Source organism: Aulonocara stuartgranti (genome assembly GCF_965226115.1).
Source record: "Aulonocara stuartgranti genome assembly, chromosome: 17".
NCBI classification, from domain to species: domain Eukaryota; kingdom Metazoa; phylum Chordata; class Actinopteri; order Cichliformes; family Cichlidae; genus Aulonocara; species Aulonocara stuartgranti.
The window spans coordinates 7,492,485-7,519,966 of record NC_138953.1 but is presented as its reverse complement, the minus strand read 5'-3'; the positions used below and the strand labels follow the sequence as shown (position 1 = coordinate 7,519,966).

The 27,482-nt window shown below is 40.1% G+C and overlaps 1 protein-coding gene across 2 annotated transcripts in view; it reads left to right on the top strand.

Annotated features, from left to right (window-relative positions):
- The window catches only part of znhit6 (zinc finger HIT-type containing 6), a 49,650-nt gene that overhangs the window by 10,174 nt on the left and 11,994 nt on the right, over window positions 1-27,482 (top strand). For both annotated transcript variants that reach the window (XM_082509832.1, XM_082509833.1), the window contains exons 5-8: window positions 4,146-4,249; window positions 20,819-20,887; window positions 21,074-21,154; window positions 25,369-25,449. In XM_082509832.1, coding sequence (XP_082365958.1) covers window positions 4,146-4,249; window positions 20,819-20,887; window positions 21,074-21,154; window positions 25,369-25,449 — 335 coding nt within the window. The remainder of the gene's footprint in view (window positions 1-4,145; window positions 4,250-20,818; window positions 20,888-21,073; window positions 21,155-25,368; window positions 25,450-27,482) is intronic.

The window sequence follows — 27,482 nt, the reverse complement described above, 5'->3', positions numbered from 1 at the left end:
AGCTGGAGTGTGCTGGAACGTTATATTTGGTCTTCGAATGACTGCAATCCAGGCCATCCGTCAGTTCTTTGTTACTTCGGAAACATGGTTGGAACAATTTCTCTTCCACGACAGAATGAAAAACCGTTACGCGTCGGCTTCCCGTGGCTATCATGCGACGAGCTTTTGCAGTTAATAATACAACCGCTTCTTGCCATTCTTTGTGTTTCTTTTTATCGCTGTGTGACTGTTTTCTTGTGAAAGCCTGCGTGCGCTAGTACCACTTGCCACTCGTACCTACAATCCTTTGCGGTTTTGACGTCACATTTTCGATCTCTATATGAGATGAGATTCTAATAAGCAGTATTTGGTATGACAGTCTTTAACGAGCATGTCTGTGAAGGTTCGTAATCCACTGTGAACGACCATCTTTGAACAGAGGCGGTGGCTTACGACTCCAACTGTCTGCCATCTATAATCCAGTTTTGAGATCCCTTCCCAGAGGCCTTAATGCCCACTCACATCCTGGGCTATATGACCTCAGTAAATCACGTGGCAGGGTGGGGCTAGGTGGGTTCACCCGATAGCTTGGCTGATTGTGACCCACACCTCATTTCACACCTTGGGTCATGTGATTAGGTAGAGGATCAATAGGAGGTCCATGACCCTCTTGGGGACACTCCCATAGGGTTTAAAATCTGGAACTGTCCACCAATTGCTCTTAGAACTAAAGAAGCTTCTTGGATGAAACGTCTTCAAGAAAACTTTAAAAAGTCCAGATGCTTTTCTTTCCAAGCTCCTTAAACTATGATGACCTGTATGACTGAGAACCTTCACAGACGTATGACAATCTTTAATATTCAACATAGTCTGAATTCTCTTAGACAGGCTTTCTCATAGTTTCTTCATGATTAGTTCTCCAGGCTTTTTGAAGGACAAAGCTCTGTCAGTGCGCCCCAGGGTGGCTGTGGCTACAATGTAGCTTGCCATCACCAGTGTGTGAATGTGGGTGTGAATGGGTGAATGACTGGATGTGTAACGTGCTTTGGGGTCCTTAGGGGCTAGTAAAGCGCTATACAAATACAGGCCATTTTGGATGTTCTCTGTTCTCTTTTCAAGATGAGCCACTTCAATATTTGTTGAGGTCTTGGCTTGGGGAAGGCCAGTCCATGACAGATTGTGATTTTCTATCCAGGTATGATTTTACTGCATTGCCAAATGTGTTGGGGATCATTGTCATGCAGAAAAAAAATGAAGCCATTGACAATTGGATGCTCTCCAGATGGCATTGCATAGTTGTTAAAAATATTTTTCTATGTTTATAATTCCATCAGTTTAGACAAGATACTCAAACCATGCCAGGGCATCTGCCGTTTACAAATGGCTGTAACTCTCACTGTTGTACCCCTCCTCCCTTTGCCCTCTTCTATACATAATTACAATTTGAACCAAAAATGTCAAATTTGGATTCATCCTCCCCATGAGACCTGAGTAGATGGACCAACTGAAGGACCAGATGTGTCTTTCAGGTCCTCTGTCAGGCCCTTGTTGGATTTTTTTCATATTTCTCCAGGACAGTTTATCATAGCTTTTTTTAGTCCTGCCACTACTTCGTTTGTTTTCCACTTTCCTCAGTGTACGATGTGCCAAGTTTTCATCTAAGTGTTATTTGGGAATCACCTTGTTGGTGCAAAAATATAATTTTTATTCCTGCTTTGCTGTGTTTTCTTTGGCATTTTTTTTAATTACACTGCAAAATGGGAACAAATCATTAGGTTTTATCATTAGGTGGCAGACCACTAGTAACAAAATGACTAAATGGAAAAAAAGGGCTAGCTTCTTGGAACCAAAATATAAAGAAATGAGGAATGGTTTAACACTTTTCCACAGTACTGTAGAACTAATGGGAATTATCAGGATACTAGAAAATACTGGCTCCCAATCTTGTTCATACAGATGTCACTCACAGGTTAGGGTCAGGTGTGTGCTTTGGAACTCGTTTGTTTATCTTGACTTCTTTCAGCTGTGTGGTTTTGGTTATTTAACCATTTTAACTACAGCTTATCATTTCAGTCGTTCATCCATTCATTCATACTTTTTTGACAGCTATTCATTTCATGGCATGTAGTGAATCTTTTGTATGGTTTATACATTATGTTTCGGTACCAGTTTAACATACAGTGGGGCAAAAAAGTATTTAGTCAGCCACCGATTGTGCAAGTTCCCCCACCTAAAATGATGACAGAGGTCAGTAATTTGCACCAGAGGTACACTTCAACTGTGAGAGACAGAATGTGAAAAAAAAATCCATGAATCCACATGGTAGGATTTGTAAAGAATTTATTGGTAAATCAGGGTGGAAAATAAGTATTTGGTCAATAACAAAAATACAACTCAATACTTTGTAACATAACCTTTGTTGGCAATAACAGAGGTCAAACGTTTACTATAGGTCTTTACCAGGTTTGCACACACAGTAGCTGGTATTGTGGCCCATTCCTCCATGCAGATCTTCTCGAGAGCAGTGATGTTTTGGGGCTGTCGCCGAGCAACACGGACTTTCAACTCCCGCCACAGATTTTCTATGGGGTTGAGGTCTGGAGACTGGCTAGGCCACTCCAGGACTTTCAAATGCTTCTTACGGAGCCACTCCTTTGTTGCCCGGGCGGTGTGTTTTGGATCATTGTCATGTTGGAAGACCCAGCCTCGTTTCATCTTCAAAGTTCTCACTGATGGAAGGAGGTTTTGGCTCAAAATCTCACGATACATGGCCCCATTCATTCTGTCCTTAACACGGATCAGTCGTCCTGTCCCCTTGGCAGAAAAACAGCCCCATAGCATGATGTTTCCACCCCCATGCTTCACAGTAGGTATGGTGTTCTTGGGATGCAACTCAGTATTCTTCTTCCTCCAAACACGACGAGTTGAGTTTATACCAAAAAGTTCTACTTTGGTTTCATCTGACCACATGACATTCTCCCAATCCTCTGCTGTATCATCCATGTGCTCTCTGGCAAACTTCAGACGGGCCTGGACATGCACTGGCTTCAGCAGCGGAACACGTCTGGCACTGCGGGATTTGATTCCTGCCGTTGTAGTGTGTTACTGATGGTGACCTTTGTTACTTTGGTCCCAGCTCTCTGCAGGTCATTCACCAGGTCCCCCCGTGTGGTTCTGGGATCTTTGCTCACCGTTCTCATGATCATTTTGACCCCACGGGATGAGATCTTGCGTGGAGCCCCAGATCGAGGGAGATTATCAGTGGTCTTGTATGTCTTCCATTTTCTGATGATTGCTCCCACAGTTGATTTTTTCACACCAAGCTGCTTGCCTATTGTAGATTCACTCTTCCCAGTCTGGTGCAGGTCTACAATACTTTTCCTGGTGTCCTTCGAAAGCTCTTTGGTCTTGGCCATGGCGGAGTTTGGAGTCTGACTGTTTGAGGCTGTGGACAGGTGTCTTTTATACAGATGATGAGTTCAAACAGGTGCCATTCATACAGGTAACGAGTGGGGGACAGAAAAGCTTCTTACAGAAGACGTTACAGGTCTGTGAGAGCCAGAGATTTTCCTTGTTTGAGGTGACCAAATACTTATTTTCCACCCTAATTTACGAATAAATTCTTTACAAATCCTACCATGTGGATTCATGGATTTTTTTTCACATTCTGTCTCTCACAGTTGAAGTGTACCTCTGGTGCAAATTACTGACCTCTGTCATCATTTTAAGTGGGGGAACTTGCACAATCGGTGGCTGACTAAATACTTTTTTGCCCCACTGTAAATGTTTACCTATTGTATATTTATTGTATTTAGCCAACCATTACCCACACTTATTAGTTGACAGTTTCAGCTGTTGGTATAGATTTGGCATATATTCCCATCTCCCATCCTTCATGTATCCTGGCTGCAGAAGTACCACGGGAGAACTTGTACCCCTGCTTGGGAGTCACTGCTGTACAGGGTTGTTCTACTGATGGGGCTGCAAAGACTATTTTGTCTTTACATTTTGTATTCTAAATTGTAAATGTATTGAAAAAGACCACATATAATTTTTGCTACTTGTGCTTAAAATGGCAATAAATTAATGATATAGTTATTGCTGATTGACACGATTAATTTAACTTTACAATGAAACTATATCATCTTTATTTTTCTGTTCTTCAGTCTAAGAAACTGGCCTCTAATGCCAGGAAGATGAACATCACCCTGAGATTCCTCCCCATCACCTTCTCTAAGAGCAGAGAAAACTCCACCTTCTTCCTTACAAAGTAAGCATACACCTGCTCAAATGCAGAAAATATCATTATTGTTAATGTTATATTTTGAATTCTGTTGGATGGAGTTAAATGTCAGTGTATTTTGGAATATATCTAAGGTAAGTTAGTAACTTTCTTCATTTTGTAAAGTAAGGCCCTGTCATTATCTTGACCATAATAAAGGATGTACAGGATGAAGATTTTCCCACACACATCCTATACAGGGTCCAGAGAAAATAAAACTTGCTGACACACAAACAAATGTGATATTAATAGGTAACATAAGTGTTTAGAGTTCTTTCAGGGGAATACCATGAAAAGCCTTACAAAGACATTCAGGCACTGTTGAACATACTGTCTAAGACAGCACTTTAGTGTTTTCTGGTAAAGCCCTGCTTAATCTGCTGCAAAATGAGCTTCTGATTAGTGCTGTTTTACTTTACCACAGGATGGCACTCTCGTGAAGTGTTTTATCTAGACTTGGCTTTTCACACGCTTATCTCATGGCAGTCTTGTGCATGGTGATGAATCCTGAATCTCTAACCATGTGTATGAAAGATTCATTCCCCACGAGAGTCTTTAAATCGTTAATAAAGGAGTTTATAATATACTAAATGGGACATGAGCTGAGATGATTACCATGATGTTAGAGCTCGCCAGACACATATGCCAGCTTGTTGCAGAGAATCAGTGGCATCATAGTCCATGCTGGTGGACACCTTGCAGTTAATTTTTTCCATTCTTGCCCAGCTTCTATTGCTTGACACGGCTCAACTCGACTCAGTAATTTACATAGTACCCATTCCTGTTTAGGGGCATGGTAGGATGGTTTTAAATCCTTGTAAAGGCTGAAGGAACTGAGGAAAAAAAGACTGCTAAAAGGAAAAAACTGGAAGGTTTGAGTAATTTCATGTCCCATGTTGCACATCCTATGTTGCACATATGTCGCTTCTTTCTGGCCTGTCAGCAGCCTGCAGTGTTTACATGTTGCCTTTTAGTTCTGGCTTACATGGTTTAGAATCTCGACTGAAGCAGTACCTCTTTTGCCAGGTACGATGTGCTTTGCACAGTGGAAAACCAAAACCAAATGGCATGCAGGGAGACTTTCAGAAAAGTCTCAGCTTATTTAATATTGCAGACTTGCAGTTATTTAGACACGAAGGTTTTATTGTTTTCTTTAGAAATAGCGTGTATTTAGTTTTTTGTTTTTTTTTATTTTGGTCAAATTTGTTCAAATGCGCTGGTTGTCTTGTCATTTTTGGCAGCTATTCTAACTCCCTGGACAACCTTGTGCCACTCATTTTGCAATTTCTTTGAGGTTTGGCCCTGGCTCTCTAATCCCACAGTGGAAGAATAAAGAAGTGGAAGAGGGGGGGAAATTGTTATTGAACTGCACATTAAAGTTTTACGAGTCTTGAAATGCCCAGGGACAACATTAGGTGCCAATCAGGATTGCCACTAAAAGAAACCTTTGTCATTCCCTCCAGCTGGTTTTATGTTGTTACTTTCCCTTTCACCACCCTCTTTTCCATCTGTAAAGTCGACTGCTCTGTCATGTCTGTGTCTGGTGTTCTGCAGGTGCTGATTTAAGTGAGCACATCACATCAGCTTTGTCAGGTTCTTGTGGCAGACTCCAGCTTCATACTCTGTGTGTTCAGTTCAACAGTTGTCAGATGTTTTAGGGTTTTTTTTGTTTGCACAAATTTTTATCTGAAGGATACAGATATGATATATTTTCATCGTCCTGTTAGCCTAGCATCAGTAGAGGAATCACCAGCCAACTGTCTCACTAGATTTTTCAACTAACCGCAACACTGCACCATTTACAGGCTACCAAATAGACACAAGGGTTGGGGTAAAGGTATATAATAAATAAATGGCAAAGGGCTGAGAGAGAATTTGTTTCAGAATGTACCAAGTACATAATATAAAAAGCAGATGTGTGAACAGTGTGAGTGCAGCTGGTTAGCGACATATTCATGCTACGCACTCACAGTGCCAGAGAAGGATCATTACTGGCATACAGCTGACTGGAGGGTTTTCATGCCTGGTGGTGGTGTGTGTACGTGTGAGTGTACATGTATATGCGGTGAGCTTGGGAGCACGTGTCTTTTTGATTACATGTTTGTATGCAAAATAATGGCTGTGCAGCTACTTTCTTTCCACCTCTTACCCAATGACTAATTTAAAAAACAAGGCAAGAACAGTAAAGAAAAAACTTGAGGCTGCCTCTCACTCCAGTCCTTAGAGGATAGTAGCTGGCATTTGGCAGAACATTGGGTGTAGTTGTATTAGGATAGAATTATGTGTTCTACAGTCTCAGCCTGGCAGGTCAGAGAATTTTCCTCACAGATGACTTGAGTGGACTGGACAACACATTGCAGAAGCAGTTATTGCATGTAATAACTGAAAATATTTCTATAATAACTTGGGATGATTAGTAATATGAGCTGCAGCAGTTTTCATGCCCTGTGTATTACTTTCCCATATATTGGGTTGGGAGAATCAGCCTTAATTAACCCAGCTTTCTGGGTGAGAGTGGTCCTATATTTGCTCCCAGTTATTGACAGGTGTTGAACAGTGAAATCCAAAATGAAGTGTTTCTTATTGACAGTAGAAGATAACATAATAGCTTTGTAGACGAAAGCAGTGGTATCCCATATGTGCTGTAGGCTCAGTTAATGTACTATAAAGGTATTTTGAATGCTTGGCATATCTTGTGTTGTTTAATTTTTTTAAATTGCGTTAAAGAAAGTCCATTCAAATTACTTAGCATTTTTATCTTCACCAAGGAGGTTGATTTTGGCAGCTCATGTGTCTGTAAACACGATAGCTCGAAAAGTTTAGAATGAATTCTAATAACATATAGAAAGTATAGTATAAATATTTCAATTCTGTGTCACATTTGACCTCTGACCTCCTCCTTCAAGGTCCATAGATTGATCTGAAGGTCAAAGTGATAACAGTGCTATATAGAGCTTTAAAACTTCCTCTTTCTGACTGCCATTGTTTGTACTGACAACATAGGGGCATGTGGAGAATGGAGGGGATCCAAATATGACTGCTTCAAGGTCAAATAACATCAAACTTAAATGTCATATTCTCTGATCTCACTTTAACATTTAGGGTCTGCCTTTTCTTTCAAGTTGACCCCAAAATGTGTTATGCCTAGGGCTGCTTGACTATGGCAAAAATGGTAATCACGATTATTTTCACTGCAATTGAGATTTTTATTATTTATTTAACAATAACAATGTTTTGAATAGTGACTTTAAAGATTGTCAAAAATAATATAAAATAGTGTGCAAATACTGATAACAGTGCAAATTTTTGCAATATAAGAAATAAATGAAAAATGTAAACCTCTATGTTTAGTGAACTTTGCAGTGTTGCTCTGTGGTGCAGCTATGACACTGTAGCAAAGTTTACACACTATTGATCCACGTCTGACTCCGCGAACCCATAATGTTTCCACACCACTGAAGTTTTTTTTACCTCTCTTTTCAACCAACGGCAGTCACTCTCCTCTCCAAATAACTTCTGCTTAGCTTTCCGAGCTTCCCTCGGGTCCTCTTAATTGTTGTAACAAGTGTTCGAATCGATTTGCCACACGGAGCAACACGAGAGTAAAGTACGAGGGAGGTGCTAATAATCGGCTCAGTCATTTTTAATGATCGTTGAAAGCCCAGATTGTAATTTAGATTAAAATTCGATTAATTGAGCAGCCCTAGTTATGCCTTTTAAAGAAAGTGTTGTCAAGAAAAAAGCGAAGGAACCGGCTGGTTATTATTATTATTTTTTTTTAATAGATTATATAGTAATCAATATCCACGCTCTTCTCTATGAACTACTCCTACAAAATAAAAGCCTGCACTTTGTGCTTGTTTTTATTGCATTACAATTTTTGTTATGGTTTATATGAAAAGAACAAAGAAAACAAATGTATAAAAAAAATGCTATTCTCTTAAAAGAAAATGATTCCCAGAAAGTGAGCTGTTTTGGCTGAGGTTTGCACTCTGGGTGCTTCTTGTCTGTTACTGCTTTTCGTACAACCAGTCCTTCGTCTTTCCTTCGTCTGTGACTCATCTCTTTGCAATAGGTCACTCAACTGAATGGGTTGTATTCTGGTTATAATCATATATAAATAAAAAGTTGCCAAGTGCCTATGTTATTTTGCAGTTAAGTCACTGTCTTGCAGCAATTACATCATTGCACACTTGCTTAAGTTTTGGTCATGCCATGGTCTCCAACCACTGTTTTCCTCAGTGTGGCTGTAGCATGATTGGAAGTTAAATTGATGGTTATAAAGTTATCTCTGGGAATGTAAAACAGCAACAACATAATACTAAGTGTTATTCTACTGATGATTTGACAAGGTCCATAGACAGATCCACAGCTGTAATTTGATGGCAAAAAGAAAAGACAACCAGAAAATGAAGGCACACAAGAAGGAGATATGAGCAGCTGGTGACGTGCTATGCAACGTAAACGAAATGCTCGACTGAGCTGGAGCACTTGCTGGGTTAACTTCATATGACAGGAAGTGGAAATTACAGATTTTATTTTAAAATTTAAATGTTATTATGTGACAATAGTGTGCAGGCTCCTGAGGAGTTATAAGCTTAACTTTAGATATTGTTAAGATAGTTTTAAGCAGCTCTGGTATTCCTCCACCCAACATTTCCAAGGGAAACATCCCTGCTGTTGCAGAGCTAGTAAGATGAAAGTGCACCAAAGTACAGACTGTTTTTGTTCTGGGTGGGTTAATTATGCTGCTGTCTGGGAGGTGAAGGACATGAGGGTGAGGGTCACAGTAGTCAGTTGTCTGGAACAGCAATACTTTGAAAGGTTATATGACTTAAATCTAATTATAAACCAAGTCCAGTGTAACTGACCTATCAATGATAACCTGAGTTACTGTGGACAAAGAATGATTGGCCCGATATGCCAGGGTTTGTTTGCAGTGCTATACTCTTTGTGATCAGTTAAGTCAGGTGGCTCGATGGTGTATCGTATTTAAAAACTCCCTGGCATTTTTATTTAATTAAAATGGAAAAAACTAAACCTGTTATAAATAAAATATATAATAGTTCATAAAAAAAAATCTAGTCCTCTTTAGATTGAAGAGGCTTTCTCCCAACAAGCCATACCTGTTTTTATTGTTTTTGATGTAGCACTTGGGTGTTCTGGAATTTCTCTGAGCATTGTATAGTCTGACCTTGGGGTGAATTTGCACCTGGTAGGATTTACTGTGATGAATGTTTCACACGTAATACTTCTCACTGTACAACGGTGGACTTTATGACCTCTCTCAGATTGATGGGCAGCAACAATTTATTCTTTAAGATCATTGATGGCATTGTATGAACTAGGGCTGCCACAAACGATTATTTTGATAGTCGAATAGTCACCGATTATTTTTGCGATTAGTCGACTAATCAGATCATCATCCATTGGACGTAAAACGTACAGCTTATTGCACCAGCAGCATCTGCTCTTATATAACTATCATTGGCTTACAGCTTTAAGTGTTTAAGGTATGTGCTAACTAAAAATAAAGACAAGATGATAGTTTATTAAATTTTAATGAAGTTTGCAGATTGTTTCGGTGAAGTTTAATAAACTCAGCCGTCTGCTCCTTGCCATCTAAAATATAACAGGACACCAGAGTATATTCTCGAGCATCTCACACTTCTGATAATCAGTTGTCTGCCTGACGTTTATTCAGCTGTGTAAAAACTATAACTTTAATCTCAGCCAAACCGATTTACTCAGGAACAAATAAAATACTGAAAAAAGCCAAACAATAACATTTTTAAGTTATCTAAGTGACTTATATATCATGTTTAACCTGAGTAGCAAAAGACAGCAGTGGGTTTGAAAACGATCTGCCGGGAGTCCGGTGTTCTCACCGGCTCTAGTGAGCCTGTAACCCCAGTTAGCTAACGACGTAACAGACGTCTCCGAAAACGTCGGAGCGCTTTTGAAAATATGTGGTGTCTTGATAAACTGAGCAGATTTTTGAAGTTTATACAGCTACATTCTCATCTGAAAATATGTTAAACGTTTATTTTGTGACCCAGAAAGAATAATAAGAGTAACATTAAAACTAACTAGCTACCGCCATTGTTGGAAACTGAGCTTCTTCTTCTTCGGAGTTTAACGGCAGCTGGTATCCTTGTATGTGCTGCCATGTTCTGTTTCAGTCCGTTATTACACTAAATCCTACTACTTATTCCTGCGTCTTTTGGGATCTTACAAAGCTTCAAACGACGCGTCTACTATTAAATTAGTCGTCGACGATTTTGATAGTCGACGTAATCGTGACTAGTCGACGTAATCGTGGCAGCCCTAGTATGAACACACACCTGAATGCTCACGAGCAGCAAACTGCTTTTTATATAGGTGCTCACACTTGCTGATGATCGGTTACTCAAGTCCATTTGATTAAAATGCACCTGGATGCTGGTTATCCTCTTAATTCTTATGGAAGCAGTAAGGGTGTACTTAGTTTTTCATGCAGTACTTCTGCATTTCGACTTTTTAAATTAATTAATGACATAGTGTTATATGTCACAATTTGTATTTCATCTGAGGTTGTATTTCTGTAATTTAAGACCTGACATTGTTTCTAGATTCTGATACAAAAAAACGAGCTTGAAGTGACTGTACTTTCTTTTTACATTGACTGTAACTGTCAGGCAGCAAAAATACTTTTTTTCTTGCTATGCGGGTGGATGTTTGTCTAATGATGTGACATCACGTGTAAACTATGAATAGTGGAGGTAGTTTTTTATCCCTCAGAGGTAGGGCTGGGCCATATTATACCGTTCACGGTAATACCGGTATAATGTTAGGCAACGATAGGAAAATGAAATATCGCGATAGAATGGGAGTAAAACGCGCATGCGCAGTGCCTTTGTTTTCATACGCACATGGCCGATTGTTGAGTGAAACAGATGAACCAGAATTGGTTTGTAAAAATGGTGCAACTTCCGTGATGTGGAACTGGTTTGGTGTTTGTCCATCAGATACACAACAAAGCACATTTTTTTGCAGAACATGCAAGCGGCCGTTGTTATTGTCATATTTGTCGGACTAAGATGCTCTTAAATCTGGGCGTAATCTGGGTCCTAAACTCCGTATACTTCAGGTCAAACAACACTGCAGCATCACTTAGAGTTAAAAACTGTCTAAATTCTTTCATCTTTAATAAAACGATCAGCATTGCTGCTTTACCAGGTGTAACTATGAAGTTTAACTTCCAGGCATCCATGAAAACAAAAGTTATTACATTTAACGGAGTTAGAAGTTAGCAGGAAGCTAGCGGAAGTTAGCTCGCTAGTTTCGCTAGTTACCTAAGCATGATATTGCATGTTCTGACTGAGAGATTTCTGAAAAAAATCAAACGTACAGCTCTGCTATCACTTCCAACATAAATGAAGACGGGAAACTAAACAGCAGTGACGTTTGTAGGGTTACTGAAGTTGGGCTAGCTGGTATATAATGATGTGCTACGTGATCGCTAGCGACACAGCTATGTTAGCATAACATAAACAGTGAAGCTGGAGGACGAACACTAACACTTTTCCACTTATAAAAGTTAACGTGAAGGTTCTTCATGGTTAGAGACAAATGCAATCGCATGGCAGGATGCTGTAAACGGACCAAACTTCAGTCAGGAGAACAACTGAGATAATCCATCCACAATACGAGGTTAGTCATTAATATACTGCAGCAACATGGGAATAGAGCAGCTGCCAGAGAATTCAACATTAATGAATCAATGGTACAGAAGTGGAGGAAGCAAGAAGAATGAGTTTAATAAAGTTTGATTTATCTGACTGCTTTGTTTCGCTTAATGTGCCTTATAATCCCGTGCACCTTATGGTCCGAAAAATGCGTACTGCACACTGCAGTTTAATGTTGCAAAGCACCTCTTTTTAACTTCAGTGGATATTATACATGGTTATGCTCAGGATATGTCAGCCCATTTCTACTGGAAATGCCTTTTGGTTAAACTTTCAGCAAGGAATTTGCATTTGCACTGTTACATTTTTATAAAGCTTTAATGTACACAAAAACCAGCTTCTTGTTTAAGTGAAAATAAATGGAAGGTTGTCTTTTTGCGCTAGTAATGTTGTGGAGTTGTATTTTGTCTCGCATCAATTATATCGTCGGTTATATCGTTATCGCAAATTTTCAAATATATATCGTGATAAATATTTTTGGCCATATCGCCCTGCTCTACTCAGAGGTCTAATTTACAATTGGTGGTATCCCTAACCCTATACTTGGGGAATGGCAAAACAGTCTCTTTATTTTTGTGTTTTTGGAAAAAAAAAAAGTCCCAGTTTGAAGAATAATTTTCTTTGTTCCCGATTGCCAGCACTAAAAAACAAAATATACATATTATGATTGCCTAGGGTTAAATTTACTCTCTGGTTAGTAATGCCGTCGATGACTTGGCTCTCAGCGGGATAAAGCATTTGTTTGCCGTGCACAGTGGAAAATATCACCGATCCCTTGCTGTGAAGGTGCAGTGGAAATTCACATGCAGAACATGTCGCAGCTGAAGTTTGCCACACTGAGAGTATGGAAAAGGGCTGTAATTTTAGTAACTCTATTAGACCAATTAATGCAATTTTGAAAATGCCGTAATGTGGCAGTGATATTCATCGCAGGTTAGCAGAAACCAAAGTGATGTGTGAGCCGTTGCATGTGATGAATGAGTACACAAATGGATTAAAGCAGGATTTCATGGCAGGGGACGACTATTCATCACTTCACTCTCATTTGCATTACCACTTGTGCTTTCCAAGTTCAAGTGAAACAATCAGCAGCAGCTTTAGTCTGTGTTTTTTTTTTTTTTTTTTAGACTCCAAACGACAGCTTTTTGGCTGGCTTGGCTTGATACAGAGCAGAATCTGTGCCTGCCGCCATCCGAGGCAAACCTTACATCAGAATGGCAAGCTGCATCACTGTTACAAACACTGTCATCACAGTTGGCCGCATATCCGAGGGCCACACATCAGTCTCTTGACTAGGGGCAAAATTCCAAAATGCAAATTGACCAGAAACTCGATTGTGCTATAGATGCAGGTGACATGAAAAACTTGCATTTGGGTAAAATGTTGGAATTGGGTAAAAAGCTTTACATGCGTTCACTCGTTATTCACATAGTTTTGTACTTTGCCAGAAGAACTCGGTTATTATTGCGATGATTCCTGTTTATAAATGAAACTATTAACAAACACACACGCACACACACTGTGTAAGGTTTTGAGCCACCTGCCATTTTGTTATATTGTGATTCCAAAGACCTTCTTGTAATTGTAGTCTTGAACAATATGTCACCAGACTGTCTGAAGTTCTTTAAAAATGTTTCATTTTTCAGTTCAATCCTTGTACCTGACCATTTTCATGCAATGCACGTTTGTTTGTTAGACCATGCAACACTGACGTCATTAAAAAACAACAAAAATAAATAAATAAAAAGGGCACCTATCTCGAGAGATAAGCCAGCGTTGTCTATATATAACAGACAACTGGATAAAGATTTAGCTTTAAATTGTTTTATTGGGCATTTCTTACTAGCAGCCTATTGCAACACTAACAGCATGATTCACATTTTGTCCTTTGTGTCAGATTTAAGATTAACATAAGCCAAAGTCGCACTCAAAGTCTGGCCTGTACGTGTTAACATATTTGTGTTCATGACTTTTCGGGAAGGTTAGTCCTGTGCAGGGTGTCAAACAGCTAGAGTGTAAGAGACTCGAATAAGAACACTTGTGATGCGGCTGCATGTAATCTTTCTTTTCTTTGCCTTCTTTCCATCAGCCGCTCTGTCGCTCCACCCTTTGAGGTTGCGGACACAACTATCGCTTTGAATTCTGACTTTAGTTTTTGTATCTTAATAGACAGTCCCCACAATCCTGTCATCTAATTTTACTAGCACCCACTTGCCACTCAGATCCTGGCATCTGCCTCTGACCATCAGAAACACAGCACACATGGTTTCACGTGTAGTGACATTTTTGTTGGATCGGTCCAGTCCTTAATCCAGCCAGATGGATTTCTGCTGCGACTGCCAGACCACCAGTCAGGGTTTCTGCTCACTGCTGTGGATAGCACACACAACACCAATCACTTACTAAACCAACAGTGTGTACTCTGGTTAATGAATTTATCCATCTCCCCCGATCATGCTTTCATTCGTAGTGTCCTCCACACATCAGGACAATTGCTCAGACTCTGTATAAAGCAGTAGCCAAACCTCAAATAGCAAAGGTTCAGTATGCTTAAAACATACTAGTTTGTACAACATAAACTGTTGAAAAGTAAGCTTGCAGTCATAGGGACTATTATAGTTATGTGAAACAGGACCTTTCTTTTCAAACCTCACCAGTTAATGCATAAAGTGGACCTGATTATTGGATTGTCTGTTTCGTTCATTATGCTGCTTAGCGGGTTTTCATATAAAAACAAGTTTAAAAAGAAATTGAAAGATAAAAACACAGGATCAAACGAACCCCAGAGTGATTATAAGGCCACACATTATTATATACACACCACACACTAGGGGTGGGTGATAGAAACGATATACGATAGAAACGATATAAATTTGGCCAACGATGGAGATTTTGACTCTATCGCGATAGTGCATGTTGATGATGTCACCAAGCTGCGCATCGCAGCGGCTACAACCATTATCATCTGCAAATTATGGAGGTCGACAGTCATAGCAAAGAGATGAAGCACTTTTGAAATATGGGGAAAGCCAAAAACTGCGCTTCCTCCTCTTCCGTAACATTGATTCATTAATGTTGAATTCTCTCGCAGCTGTTCTATTCCCATGTTGTTGCAGTATATTAATAACTAACTTCGTATTGTGGATGAATAATCTCAGTTGTTCTCCTGACTGAAGTTTGGCCCGTGCATAGCATCCTGCTATGCGATTGCATTTGTCCCTGACCACCAGAATCCCTCACGTTAACTTTTATCGAGTGGAAAAAAGTTGGCGTTCATCCTTCAGCTTCACTGTGCTAATGTTATGTTAACATAGCTGTGTTGCTAGCAATCACGTAGCACAACATTATATACCAGGTAGTCCAACTTCAGTAACCCTGCAAACGCCACTGCTGTTTAGTTTTCTGTCTTCATTTATGTTGGAAGTGGTAGCAGAGCTGTACGTTTTAATTAGTTTCAAAAATCTCTGTCAGAACATGGTATGAAATGTTTAGGTGTAAACTAGCGAGCTAACTTCCTGTTAACTTCTAACTCTGTTAAATTTAATAAATTCTGTTTTCGTGGAAGCCTGGATGTTAAACTTAATTGTTACACCTGGTAAAGCAGCAACGCTGATAATTTTATTAAAGATGAAAGAATTTAGACCGTTTTTAACTCTGTGTTCGTTTGACTTTGGGACCTGAAATGGACGGAGTTTTGGACCCAGATTACTCTGCGAAGCTCCTCACTACGGCAGCCGTAATGCTCTGACAATCCATCAAGCAGTGTAGCTTACCAAAGTAGTACTAAAACATTTTTTTAACGGATTTCTGCACGCCCAAATCAGTTCGAGGTCAGTAAGCACAACCAGAATTCATACGCACACTCTGAATTTTTGAGAAAATTAAAGGATTTTAGATGTGCCTTATAGTGTGGAAAATACGCTATACAGAAGAAAAGAATATATCGCGATATATATCGTTACCGCACATGCTTTAAATTATATCGCGAAATGGATTTTAGGCCATATCGCCCAGCCCTTCCACACACATTATGTATTTATGGTATTCTTCAAGGCAAAGATTCAATTCGGTGATTAGTTGGAGTGACTGTCTGTTCACAAATATTAATGTGAGCAAAGGAAAAAAATCCTCCAATTATTTGCTCGCCTAAATCTGCTATTGTGCTGCAATATCCGTCTTTGCTACTCAGACTGTTGAATATCATATCAGGGTTTTTTTTTTAAAAGACACTTTTTGCCAAGACGGTGAGTTTTCAGAGTGAGAATAAAGTAAGTTGAATCTGAATTGTGAGTTTGCTGTTTTACTCCCAGATTAGATCATAGGCTTTGTTGGATCTTGTTAAAACTCAGTCTTGTTCCAGTGCTATCAGTAAAAACTGTTAAAGGTCTAGGTAGCGTGATCGATTTTGACTTTTATATGCAGCTCTTTCCAGTTTTTGTTTTTTGTGTGTGTGATTAATAATGATGGCACCTTTCACAGGTATGCATTTTGGCCTGGCCTGACCCAATTGCCTGCATATTTGGGCAAGCCTCTTTTCCATTGAAAGACATGATTTCCATTTGCCATAATGACAGAGTAATGGCATCACACCTGGTGCTCCACCCTCATTTGCTTACACATGGAAACACACAGACACTTGTGCAAGTCAGTCTGACGCACTAAACAAGAAACTTGGCCCAAACTAAGCAAACACATAAATTTCTTTGAAAAATTGGGTGGATTTCTTAGATGCCTTCCAAAGTAGGAAATCACCGCCCAGTCCATTGTCTTCCTGTCTGCTGGGGCCTTCACTTTGCCCCACACCTTACAACCAAGTGAAAATTCAACCTTTTACTCAGTGTTGTGCGCACATACACTGAACAAAAATATAAACGCAACACCTTTGTTACTGCTCCCATTCCCCATGGGATGGACGTAGAGACCTAAAATTCAATCCAGATACACAATATAACCATCCCTCCCAAACAGTGGTCACAAATCAGTCCAAATGTGTGGTAGTGGGCACATCTGCTATATTGAGATAATCCATCCCACCTCACAGGTGTGCCACATCAGGATGCTGATCTGACATCATGAGTAGTGCACAGGTGTACCTCAGACTGCCCACAACAAAAGGCCACCCTGGAATGTGCAGTTTTGTCTCACAGCAAAATGCCACAGATGCCACAAGCAATGAGGGAGCGTGCAATTGGCATGCTGACAGCAGGAATGTCAACCAGATCTGTCGCCCGTGCATTGAATGTTCATTTCTCAACCATAAGCCGTCTCCACAGGCGTTTCAGAGAATATGGCAGCACATCCAACCGGCCTCACAACCGCAGACCTCGTGTAACCACACCAGCCCAGGACCTCCACATCCAGCAGGTTCACCTCCAAGATCGTCTGAGACCAGCCACCCAGACAGCTGCTGGAACAATTGGTTTGCACAACCAAACAATTTCTGCACAAACTGTCAGAAACCATCTCAGGGACGCTCAACTGCATGCCCGTCGTCCTCATCGGGGTCTTGACCTGACTCCAGCTCGTCGCCGTAACAGACTTGTGTGGGCAAATGCTCACATTCGATGGCGTCTGGCACGTTGGAGAGGTGTGCGCTTCACGGATGAATCATGGTTCACATTGTTCAGGGCAGATGGCAGCTGAGAATGTCCCAGTTCTTGCATGGCCAGCATACTCACCGGACATGTCACCCATTGAGCATGTTCGGGATGTGCTTGACCGGCGTATACGACGGCGTGTACCAGTTCCCACGAATATCCAACAACCTCGCACAGCCATTGAAGTGGAGTGGACCAACATTCCACAGGCCACAATTGACAATCTGATAGACTCCATGCGACGATGTGTTGCACTGCATGAGGCAAATGGTGGTCACACCAGATACTGACCGGTTCTGGGTCCCCAGACCCCCAATAGCGCAAAAAACTGCACATTCCAGGGTGGCCTTTTGTTGTGGGCAGTCTGAGGTACACCTGTGCACTACTCATGATGTCAGATCAGCATCCTGATGTGGCACACCTGTGAGGTGGGATGGATTATCTCAATATAGCAGATGTGCCCACTACCACACATTTGGACTGATTTTTGACCACTGTTTGGGAGGGATGGTTATATTGTGTATCTGGATTGAATTTTAGGTCTCTACGTCCATCCCATGGGGAATGGGAGCAAAAACAAAAGTGTTCCGTTTATATTTTTGTTCAGTGTATAAATACACACGTTTGATCTTTTTGTTTTTTTTTCCTTATCCTGTTTCTGTTTGCATTGGGGAGAAAAAAGCCATCTATGGTATAATGCTACCATGTGGACCCGACAACAGAACACTGCCTGGATTTTTAGTTAGCAGGACGTGTCAGTGGTTTGGACATTTATCCAAATATACAGTTTATTTAAGTATTTACTAATTTACTACTAATTTATTTATTTGACCAGAACTTTGTTGTTAGGCTAGTTGCATTGTTACTATTTAAGTATGGTCAAATAAAATGTAGTGAACTTGTATTTTCCTCATTCCTACCTCTGAAAATACAAATTTAAACTGCTGATTTATTCTGTGTTCTGGGTTTAACTGACAGACTAGCTAAAGTTCCGCTTTACTTTCATTTAAATATTTATCCTGTTCACAGGACATAATTTCATTTACCTATGGAGAGTTTAGTCCACAATCACAATATTCTCCTGTTTTATCTGTCACTCACCTATGTGTCTTCAGCAAGTGAACTGCTCAGCTGTGAACCCATTGTGAGCTCAAGCTCTCATATTTGGACACTTTGTTCCCAGTAGAGTGCAGATGATGCCTTATTCATTCTATTTTGTACAAAGGTGGCAAAAGTACAGACATTCTGTACTTGAGTAGAAGTACAGATACTACTGTTAAAAAAAATACTCCAGTAAAAGCTGAAGTACTCTATCAACTTCTTTAATTAATAATGTAATGGCTCAGTCGATTTTCTTAGTGTACAGGCTGGTGATCATCTGGGCTGCTGCTGAGGTTTACTGCTTTTTGTGGATGTACACAATGAATTCAACCAGATATCAGCAGATGTTTCATAAGTTTTTCTGGATGACTTCCATCGTCTACACTGACAGTACACTGTTATGCTGGCTTTTTTCTAGATGGTTTAATCTCTCTGGCTTGGCTTTAAAATTGAGCTTTCGTTGTTCTGAAATTGAGTGGACAATCTGGCCAAAAGGTCATAACATGACAGTATGCAGTAAGATGGCCTTTATTTATCCCTGAGCAGTGATAAGCTTTGTAGATAACCCTCTCTTAAACCACTGTCAATAGCTCCTGTCATCACTGCCATCCAAGAGCAACCCCTAAGCCCAGCAGTTTGGTGATTAAAACTGTTAATGTGCCTACCTCTATGGCTCAAATTAACCTAACATATAAAATCCTACAATATTGAAAATATAGCTAGTTACAAATAACAATAACAAACAATACAAATAAGGGCGATGGGAGCCCCAGCAAAAAGAAACAATAACAGGAATAAGACTACAAACCGTCAGATTCTGGCTTCTCCCCTAAGCTAATATCAGTAGGCTAAAGTATTAGAGTTACTTGTATAGGGCTGCTAGTAACTCCCACCTCAACTTGTTATTAATAAACAGAAACTGTAAAACCAGCAGAGGGATGATGCTGTTGGTGATGGAGATGAGGGAGTAAATAAGAGGGATCAAGACACCACTTACCAACCTCCATGCTGTAGCTTCACTAGCTTTATACGGTTGCGAGTGAGCCTTCTGCAGCCACTCAGGTAGGAATACATCAGAGGAAAGAGCAGGTTGATGAGAATGGCAGACAATAGGAGGTTGATGCACGTGCTGGTGCACTGATGGTGCTCGTAACAAAAACAAACCTCCATGATGTGCTCCAAGTCAATCTTGGTGAGTAGCAAAGCCCTAATAACAAGGTCTCCTTTGCTCTCCTTACATTTATGCTTTGGGACTTTTTGAGGGTAATGTTTCATCTTCATTTTTAAGATCTGTTAAGGCTTTAGTCCTCTGCTTTGCTGTAGAAGTGTTTGATGATTCAGCTCCACCCTACTCATGGCAAACTCTGTGGTCTTGGTTAACACAAGTCCTTGTAGTTAGGTTTAGCACTCACTATTCTGTGGCATGACTCTGGAGAGAACAGCATGCTGCTGCTTGTGCCATTAGGTTTTATTCTAGTCCTTTCTTCCTCTGCAGCATTATATTTATTTTATGATGATCACTTGGTGTATGATCTGCTATAGTTTGACGAAATAGCTATGTGGAATATTAAGTGTTGTGAATCCACCAAAAGATTCTGTAAGAGATTACTAAGGAATAGATCATCATACATCATGTTATTCTTATCTCCCAAACGGTTTGATGTATTAGGTTTTGTTGGCTTTATCTGACGGCAGTAGTAGAATACTGCAGCTGCTTAGGGAATGATTGTTTGGTTGTAGAGCACACCCAGCAACCCAGAAAACCCGACCACATTTCACAGTTACTGCCCAAAGCATTACCCCAGAAGAAGTGATTATTATGCGATATTGGCCAGCTGGTGTCCTAGTATTGAGTGTATATGTCACGGTTTCCATGGTGACTGTTTTTTTTTTCTTCTTCTTCTTTTTGGTTTTTTCATTTGCACGCAGTCACACAGATGGACAGGATCTTGGAAGCAGCCAGATGTATTGTCTTGGACAGATTAGAGCCGTGTCCATGTTGTGCTCTGAAATTAAACAAGGGCATTTGTGTTTGACTGTGAATTGAGTACAGTGAGAATAACAATAACCTTATATGAAAACACTGTTTTTGATGAGCTGCAAATAAAAATGTGCATTTCTGTCTCTTCTAGAGAAAAACTGTTTCTGTGGCACCTGAAGCTCATATTTCCTCAGAGCAGTTCAGAGTTCACTCAGAGGAGGTGAGTAATCAAGTAATAATTACATTTCTTCAATAGTGTATCACAAAAGTTTCTTCTAAATCTTTAGCGTTTAAGTGTGCCCTGAAACCAAAGTGTGTTGATATTGAATTGAAGTTGGGACCATTATTGATCCTTTATTTTCTCTTGCATTTGCCTCTCTATTAACGATGCCTATTTTTGTTGCAGGGTGTCTGACAAACAAACCTTGAAGCAGATCTTGACTTCTTATATTCACCCTACAGAGTCGGACCCTGTCACACGTCAGAAGTGAGCTTTCCCCCCTCACATTTGAAAACAGAACATGTGTTTTTTTTTTTTTGGTTCAGTTTGTTTTTAGAAGCTGAGATATTTATTTGAAAAATGATGTAAAAGCTCTAAACGTTGCTTCAAGAAACTGAGTCTGTAAAAGGAAACCACTTCTAAGTGAAGGTTGAGACACTAACAGAGCCACACAGAAATGTGTCTGTAATTAAAGTTTCATCATTAGAACAGGAAAACCAACATGTTCATGTGTACATATTGTGTACACATTTAAAACTGTAGGATAATTAAATTCAGTTTTATTTATATAGCAACAACAATCACACCTTACAGCCAAGGGTTGTTTACCTTACAACAAGGTAAAGACCCTACAATAATATAGAGAAATCCACAGCAATCAGACCCTTTGAGCAAGCACTTGGTGCCAGTGGGAAGGAAAAACTGTTTTAACAGGAACAAACGTCTAGCAGAGCCAGGCTTGGGGAGGGGGGGGCAGCCATCTGTCACAACCAGTTTGGAATAATGGGGGAGAAAGACGGGACAAATACACGCTGTGCAGGAGAGCCAGAGATGAATAACGTAGAGAGGGTGTCTATCTCCCAAAGCCAAACTGGGAGCTGGTTCCACAGAAGAGGTGCATGAAGGCTGCAGGCTGTGCCTCTTCTGTTCTACTTTTAAATACCCACAAGTTCAGGACCTTGTATGTGAGGAGAAGGATTTTAAATTTCATTCTGGATTTAATGGGGAGCAATTAAGAGAAGCCAGTGTGGGAGAAATATGCTCTCTCTGTCTGGACCCTGTCAGTACTCCCTGTCAGTTGTCAAGGGACAACTTTGACAGTACTGAATTACAATGGCCCGGCCTAGTAGACAATTATTCGAGTAATCTAGTTCCCGTGAGCTGTTAGTACCTTTCCTTGCTTTGGAATGTGCTCCTAGATAAAACTTTGTCCTTGCTTTGTGGCAGTGTGGACAAGCAGCAACTGTGCATTGATTCATTTGGGAATAGTACTAGTGACTTGCCGTCAAAGTGAAAACTATTTCTGTGATCTTGGGAGTAATTTCAGGTATGTGATCCCTTGTGTTTAGCGTTACTGATTTTTATAAATCTGCTAAAACTCCAGCTTTATCTTGCAGCAAAGCTGGAAATCATAAACTAATCCGTTTCATTCAGCAATAGAAATTCAGCTCACACCGATTAGTTTAGTTTTTTTTTTTAAACCCATGAATAAAAATAGAAAACATAACAATGTGATAATAGACCTAGAAGTTAACACCTCTTTGATGTATGGCTTGAAAGACCTCTAAGTTCGGGGATAATGACTGCTGCTCAGCCCTTTGTTTTCTGTTGAAAAGTTTTAATGAGCACTTTTTATTGTTGGCAGCGAGTTTGAAGTAGTGTTTTGTTCGTAGATTCTCATAGTTGAGAAAGAGAGCGGAGAAAAGGAAGCCAAATGAATCATTCACAGTAATTATAGTTGAAATGTGGATGGTGGCATTCATACTTAATGGTTTAATGTCAAGTATCCAATTTGACCTGCTTCAAAATTGTAATGCATTGTATACAAGATTTTTGCATTGCCCAAAATTGTCTCGTAAACTGTCACATTAAGCGTCTGAATCAGCTACAGCAGAACAGCACAATAGAGTCTTGTGTTCAAATAGAACCATGGTTTTGACTGTGGGTCTTAATACGCTGTAAAAGCTCTCCTGCTATAAATCATGCTTTTAAAACTGCTTTCACTATTTTCATTATTTTTTGAACTCTGACAATACTTAATACCTATTTTGATCTACAAAAACTATCATTACTTTTCTTGTACAATGGACCCTGGGTGGATGATGTAAACTGGTTGCACTGCAGAGCTATCATTACAAAGTTGCTATTTCTGGGCCATTATATTAACTGTTAAAAAAAAAAAAACACACACACACACATTACTGTTTTTGTTTGTGATTTCCAGGTGAAAGAAAACAAAGGAAATGATATTAGTCTTTTAAAAATGTCCTGATGATCAGAAAAAAGACAAGAATTGGGCTGTAGTTTTGGTGGACATAGACAGCTTCTAAAAGTTGACTAAAGGAGCTCAAAAATGATCCTAGCAATGAGCTAAAATGAGGATGACTAAAACCAAATGGTGTGCTTACAGGTTTTGTCCCACATGGAGTCTAAAAATCTTTGGGTAATGAGTGAATATCGATTTCCTTTTAGACTGCTTATGAAAAGGGAACAGTGGTCACCACCAACATCACCTAGGTACATGAGCCTGCTACTTCAGTCAGCTCAGCAATCCAGATAATTTAGACTGACTGCAGCAGAATGTGCCTCTCTCGCTGTCTTCATTTTGATGTGCAATTGAGGTTCATGTTTTACTCCTCAACAACATTGGGGCCATTCCAACCATCTGACAACAGTGACAGCCTGGTGGTAAAATGACTTTCTTCAAATTTTAGAAAACCTTAGACACAGTGTGTTTTAAATAGCAAATTTAAACTGCTGATGATAAAGTTAATATAAGCTTTACGTTTTTGTGTAGTCAGGGTTCAGTTCTAGTAGTAAACCCTCATAACCTTTTTTTTTTTTTTTTTTTTTTTTTTTTGCCTGTCCCGTTTGGCTCTTTTGCCATCAGAATTGTTGTCTAAAGGCAAAGAAAGATGCCCAACGGATTTACTTTACCAAATTGACCATCCCAGCCTTGCCATAATGGTCCATTTGATTCACCTTTTATTGTTTATTTTATTTTCACTTACTGAATATGGGACAGACTTTACTGGGGGAAAGAAGGGGAGAAAGAAAGAGGGAAAGAGAAACAGCTGAGAAGAGGGACGGGGGAGAAGGGCAAAAACCAAAAACCAACAGAACGGGCAGAAAAAGAAAAAAAAGAAGAAAAAAAAATGCATATATCAGTCACCTGGGTCACCTGCTGAGAAAGAAAAAAGAAAACAAGCAGAAGAGAACAAGAGTAATAGAATAAACAACATCACAATGATATATGGGAATATGACAGTAAATACTAAATATTAAACATTATTGTGCAGCACATAAGATCAACAGAACACAGTGTGCTTTGAGGTAGGAGCCAAAAAGGGTGTAGTTTGTGGGTGTGATCACCCGTGTGTACACCTGTGAGCATGGACGCGCTTGTTTTTTGTTTTTTAAAAGGTTCCTTCATGTAATGATCTGCTAGAGGGTGTGGGGGGGCCACAGCCCCATCCTCCAGGGCATGAAGCAGGTATGGAGGAGATCAAAACTCCAGACATCCAGAGGCCCCCAGAACACAAGAGATCAAGGAAGACCAACCCTCATAACCTTAATGAAACTGAAAGCCTTGGGAGGCTCATGTTCAATAAAAGATTTTGATAGCTACAGTTCACCGTTCCACAGGAAGTTTCATAAATATTACTGTATCTAATTAAAGTTATCTGTAGAATGTGAATGAGATGGGTTGCCTGTAACGCTGGTGATTTCTGCTACTGTGCTTTGTCACAGCTATGCTCATGTTTCTCAGAGTGGATAGATTGTCAGCTTTTAATAAGTTGAATTTATCTCCCTGCACACAGAAGCTGTTTTTCAAGAGGTAATCTTCTGTGCTGCTCTTTGTTATCGATCAGCTCAGTACAGTTCAGTAACACAGGATGTGGTCGGGGTCTCCGCACGTTGACATACATTTGCTCTTTTTTTCCATTTCCCAAGCTCTTGTTTCTCCCATCCTGAACAGTAGTCTTTGAACAGGGCAGCTTCTTAGATTGCACTATTTCTTATCTGAACCTCTTACAGAGCAGTGATTTGACTCCTCTGACCTAAGCTTTATACTGATAACAGCGATCAGTGCCTTACTGCAAAATCCACATCAAGAGCATTGTGTAGAGGTGTACAGCTCTTTAAATAGAGACGTGACATAGTCTTTGCCAATCTTTTATACACAGGCTCTTTCTAGTTTCAAGCCAGTGAGGTTTCAACTCTGCATGTTCCATTGGCTAGCTGTTCGCAGCAGGCTCAGGTGCTGTGGTTGACAGTACATACAGTGATTTAATTTGCATAGGAACCTCAGTGGGAGCCTATACATATGTCAGTCAGTATACCAGTGTACATTTGGATCACTGCTGTGCCACGCTCAGTCAATGAGCTCTTTGTGTTTTGACCCTTTTCGTCACTACCTTAAAGCTAGTCACTGTGGCCATATGTTTAGTTCTTGGTGTTAATGTGAGTTTGTTTTTCAGGTTGAAGATGTATGTGCAAGCTCGGTTTGATCATGTCAAAGTCTTCATGAAAGTGGAGGGAAGAAAGGCTAACTCTGTCAGGTGAGATGCTCTTTCACTCCATCCCTAGCATCCCCCTCTGTATCTCCTCTCTCTACATCCATGATTCTTCACTGTGGCCCTTTACTTTCTTCGTCACCTCTCTTGCGCACTCTGTTGTTTTTGATTGATTGATCTAAGATATTCAGACTCTTCTATCTTTACTATCTTTCTTTCCTGCATCTTCATCTATGCCTCCTATATCATTCATGCAGATGTATTCTGCTTTGCTTTTGAGGGAAGCAAGACAGAATCTCTGGGAGAAATTCACCTGGTATCACAGAAACTCATGTCGAGGGGAGTTAACAACACAGTGATGGCACGGCAGGCATGCTGAAAACAGTCCATGAGAAAACAACCTAAAGTGTCACACTGGGCAAATTTAAATCTGGTCAGGGGTTTTTGATCTTTACCCCTAAGCCGTAAAAGGCTGATGGTGTAATGTTGTCACCCTGCCAGGTGAGCGAGCGGGCGCGCACAGCTAAGTTTGTGAAAGTGATACCTCGAGAACAAGACGACGTAGGAGCTTCATATTGATACCATAGGTGTATATATATAGGACAAGGCTATGGGATAGCACTGGTGGTTGTTAGTATTTTAGAAGTCCTCAGCATCTTTTGATCACAGCTTGCATGTGGTGATAATTTTCTTTTTACATCTGTGAATTAGCTAAGTTATTTAAAAATTTGACATTTGCTTCTTAGACTTGGGCTCTCTCCACTTTGCATACCTTTTGTTTTGCATGCGCCTTCTTTTTTTTCTTTTTTTTTTAATTGTGCATTCATTTTTTGAACGGGTCAGGGAGAGGTGATGGTAGCACCCATCTGCCTCGCCTACTTTTAGGCTCTTTGGCAGCCTTCCGTTTCTACTTAGTGACAAAGTGAATGATGATCCTTGGTGCTCATTATATTTGCCCCCTGGCTGAGATGAGACATCATAAAACTTCCCATCCTTCATTCTTGTCTCACACACACACACCATCATTTTGCTTTGCAGCAGCAGGTTCAGCTGCACAAAAATTAAATTAAATTTTATAAAAGCATATAGAGGGATAAGAGATTTACCAAGACCCTTACCTTTTTATCCTTAATGCATAGTTTTAAATTCTTCTCATCTCTGAGGCCACAAATATGAACCTTGTACAAGCTAGTGTATTACAATAAGTTCATAAAGGCAGTAAGTTTCCAACCATTACAAATTTCTATAAAGTGTAGCACAGTATAGTATAGTCTACTAGTCACTTTGTTATATACATATAAACTAGAGATGGACCGATCCGATATTACGTATCGGTATCGGTCCGATACTGACCTAAATTACTGGATCGGATATCGGAGAAAAATAAAAAATGTAATCCGATCCATTAAATATCACGAAAGCACCTCACAAAACTTGCCACACGCCGTAACTCACCTCAGAACGTTAGCACGTCAGAGCAGTATGCATCACGTGATAGAGCGGCTGTGGCATGCGGGACCTGTGGTCTGGATAGCATTTGGAGCTTCGCTAGCAACCCGGCATTTCATCTCCGACAAAGTTATCCCGAGAGAAGTAAAGCAAGTGTGTAAGTCCATCTCTGAATGTTTGTAAAGCATTCCTGCGTTAAGCTTAACAGGCGATATATGGAGCGACTGCTTCTTCTTGCTGCTACTTCAATCATGAAACTGCTTAACGATCAGCTGATCGGCTTTTCTGTCGGGAGTCCGTGTCTCTAGTTTGCTTTTGGCCCACTTCGCACCAGAAAGAGGAAACCAGCGGCTGAACAACAGCAGCACGTTTAAGCTTGATCAGCTGTTGTTAGAATGTATTTAATATTACTTTCTACTCGAGGATCTTTTTCTACGTAGCTGACGCTGGTAACTGTGCAGGGGCGGATCTAGCAAAGTTTAGCCAAGGGGGCCGATAGGGCATTAACAGGGAAAAGGGGGCACAAAGACATACTTTTCTTTCCTATTCTTAGAGCTGGGCGATATGAGATTTTTTCATATCACGATATGTTTTTTTCATTTCAGGCGATAACGATATCTATCACGATA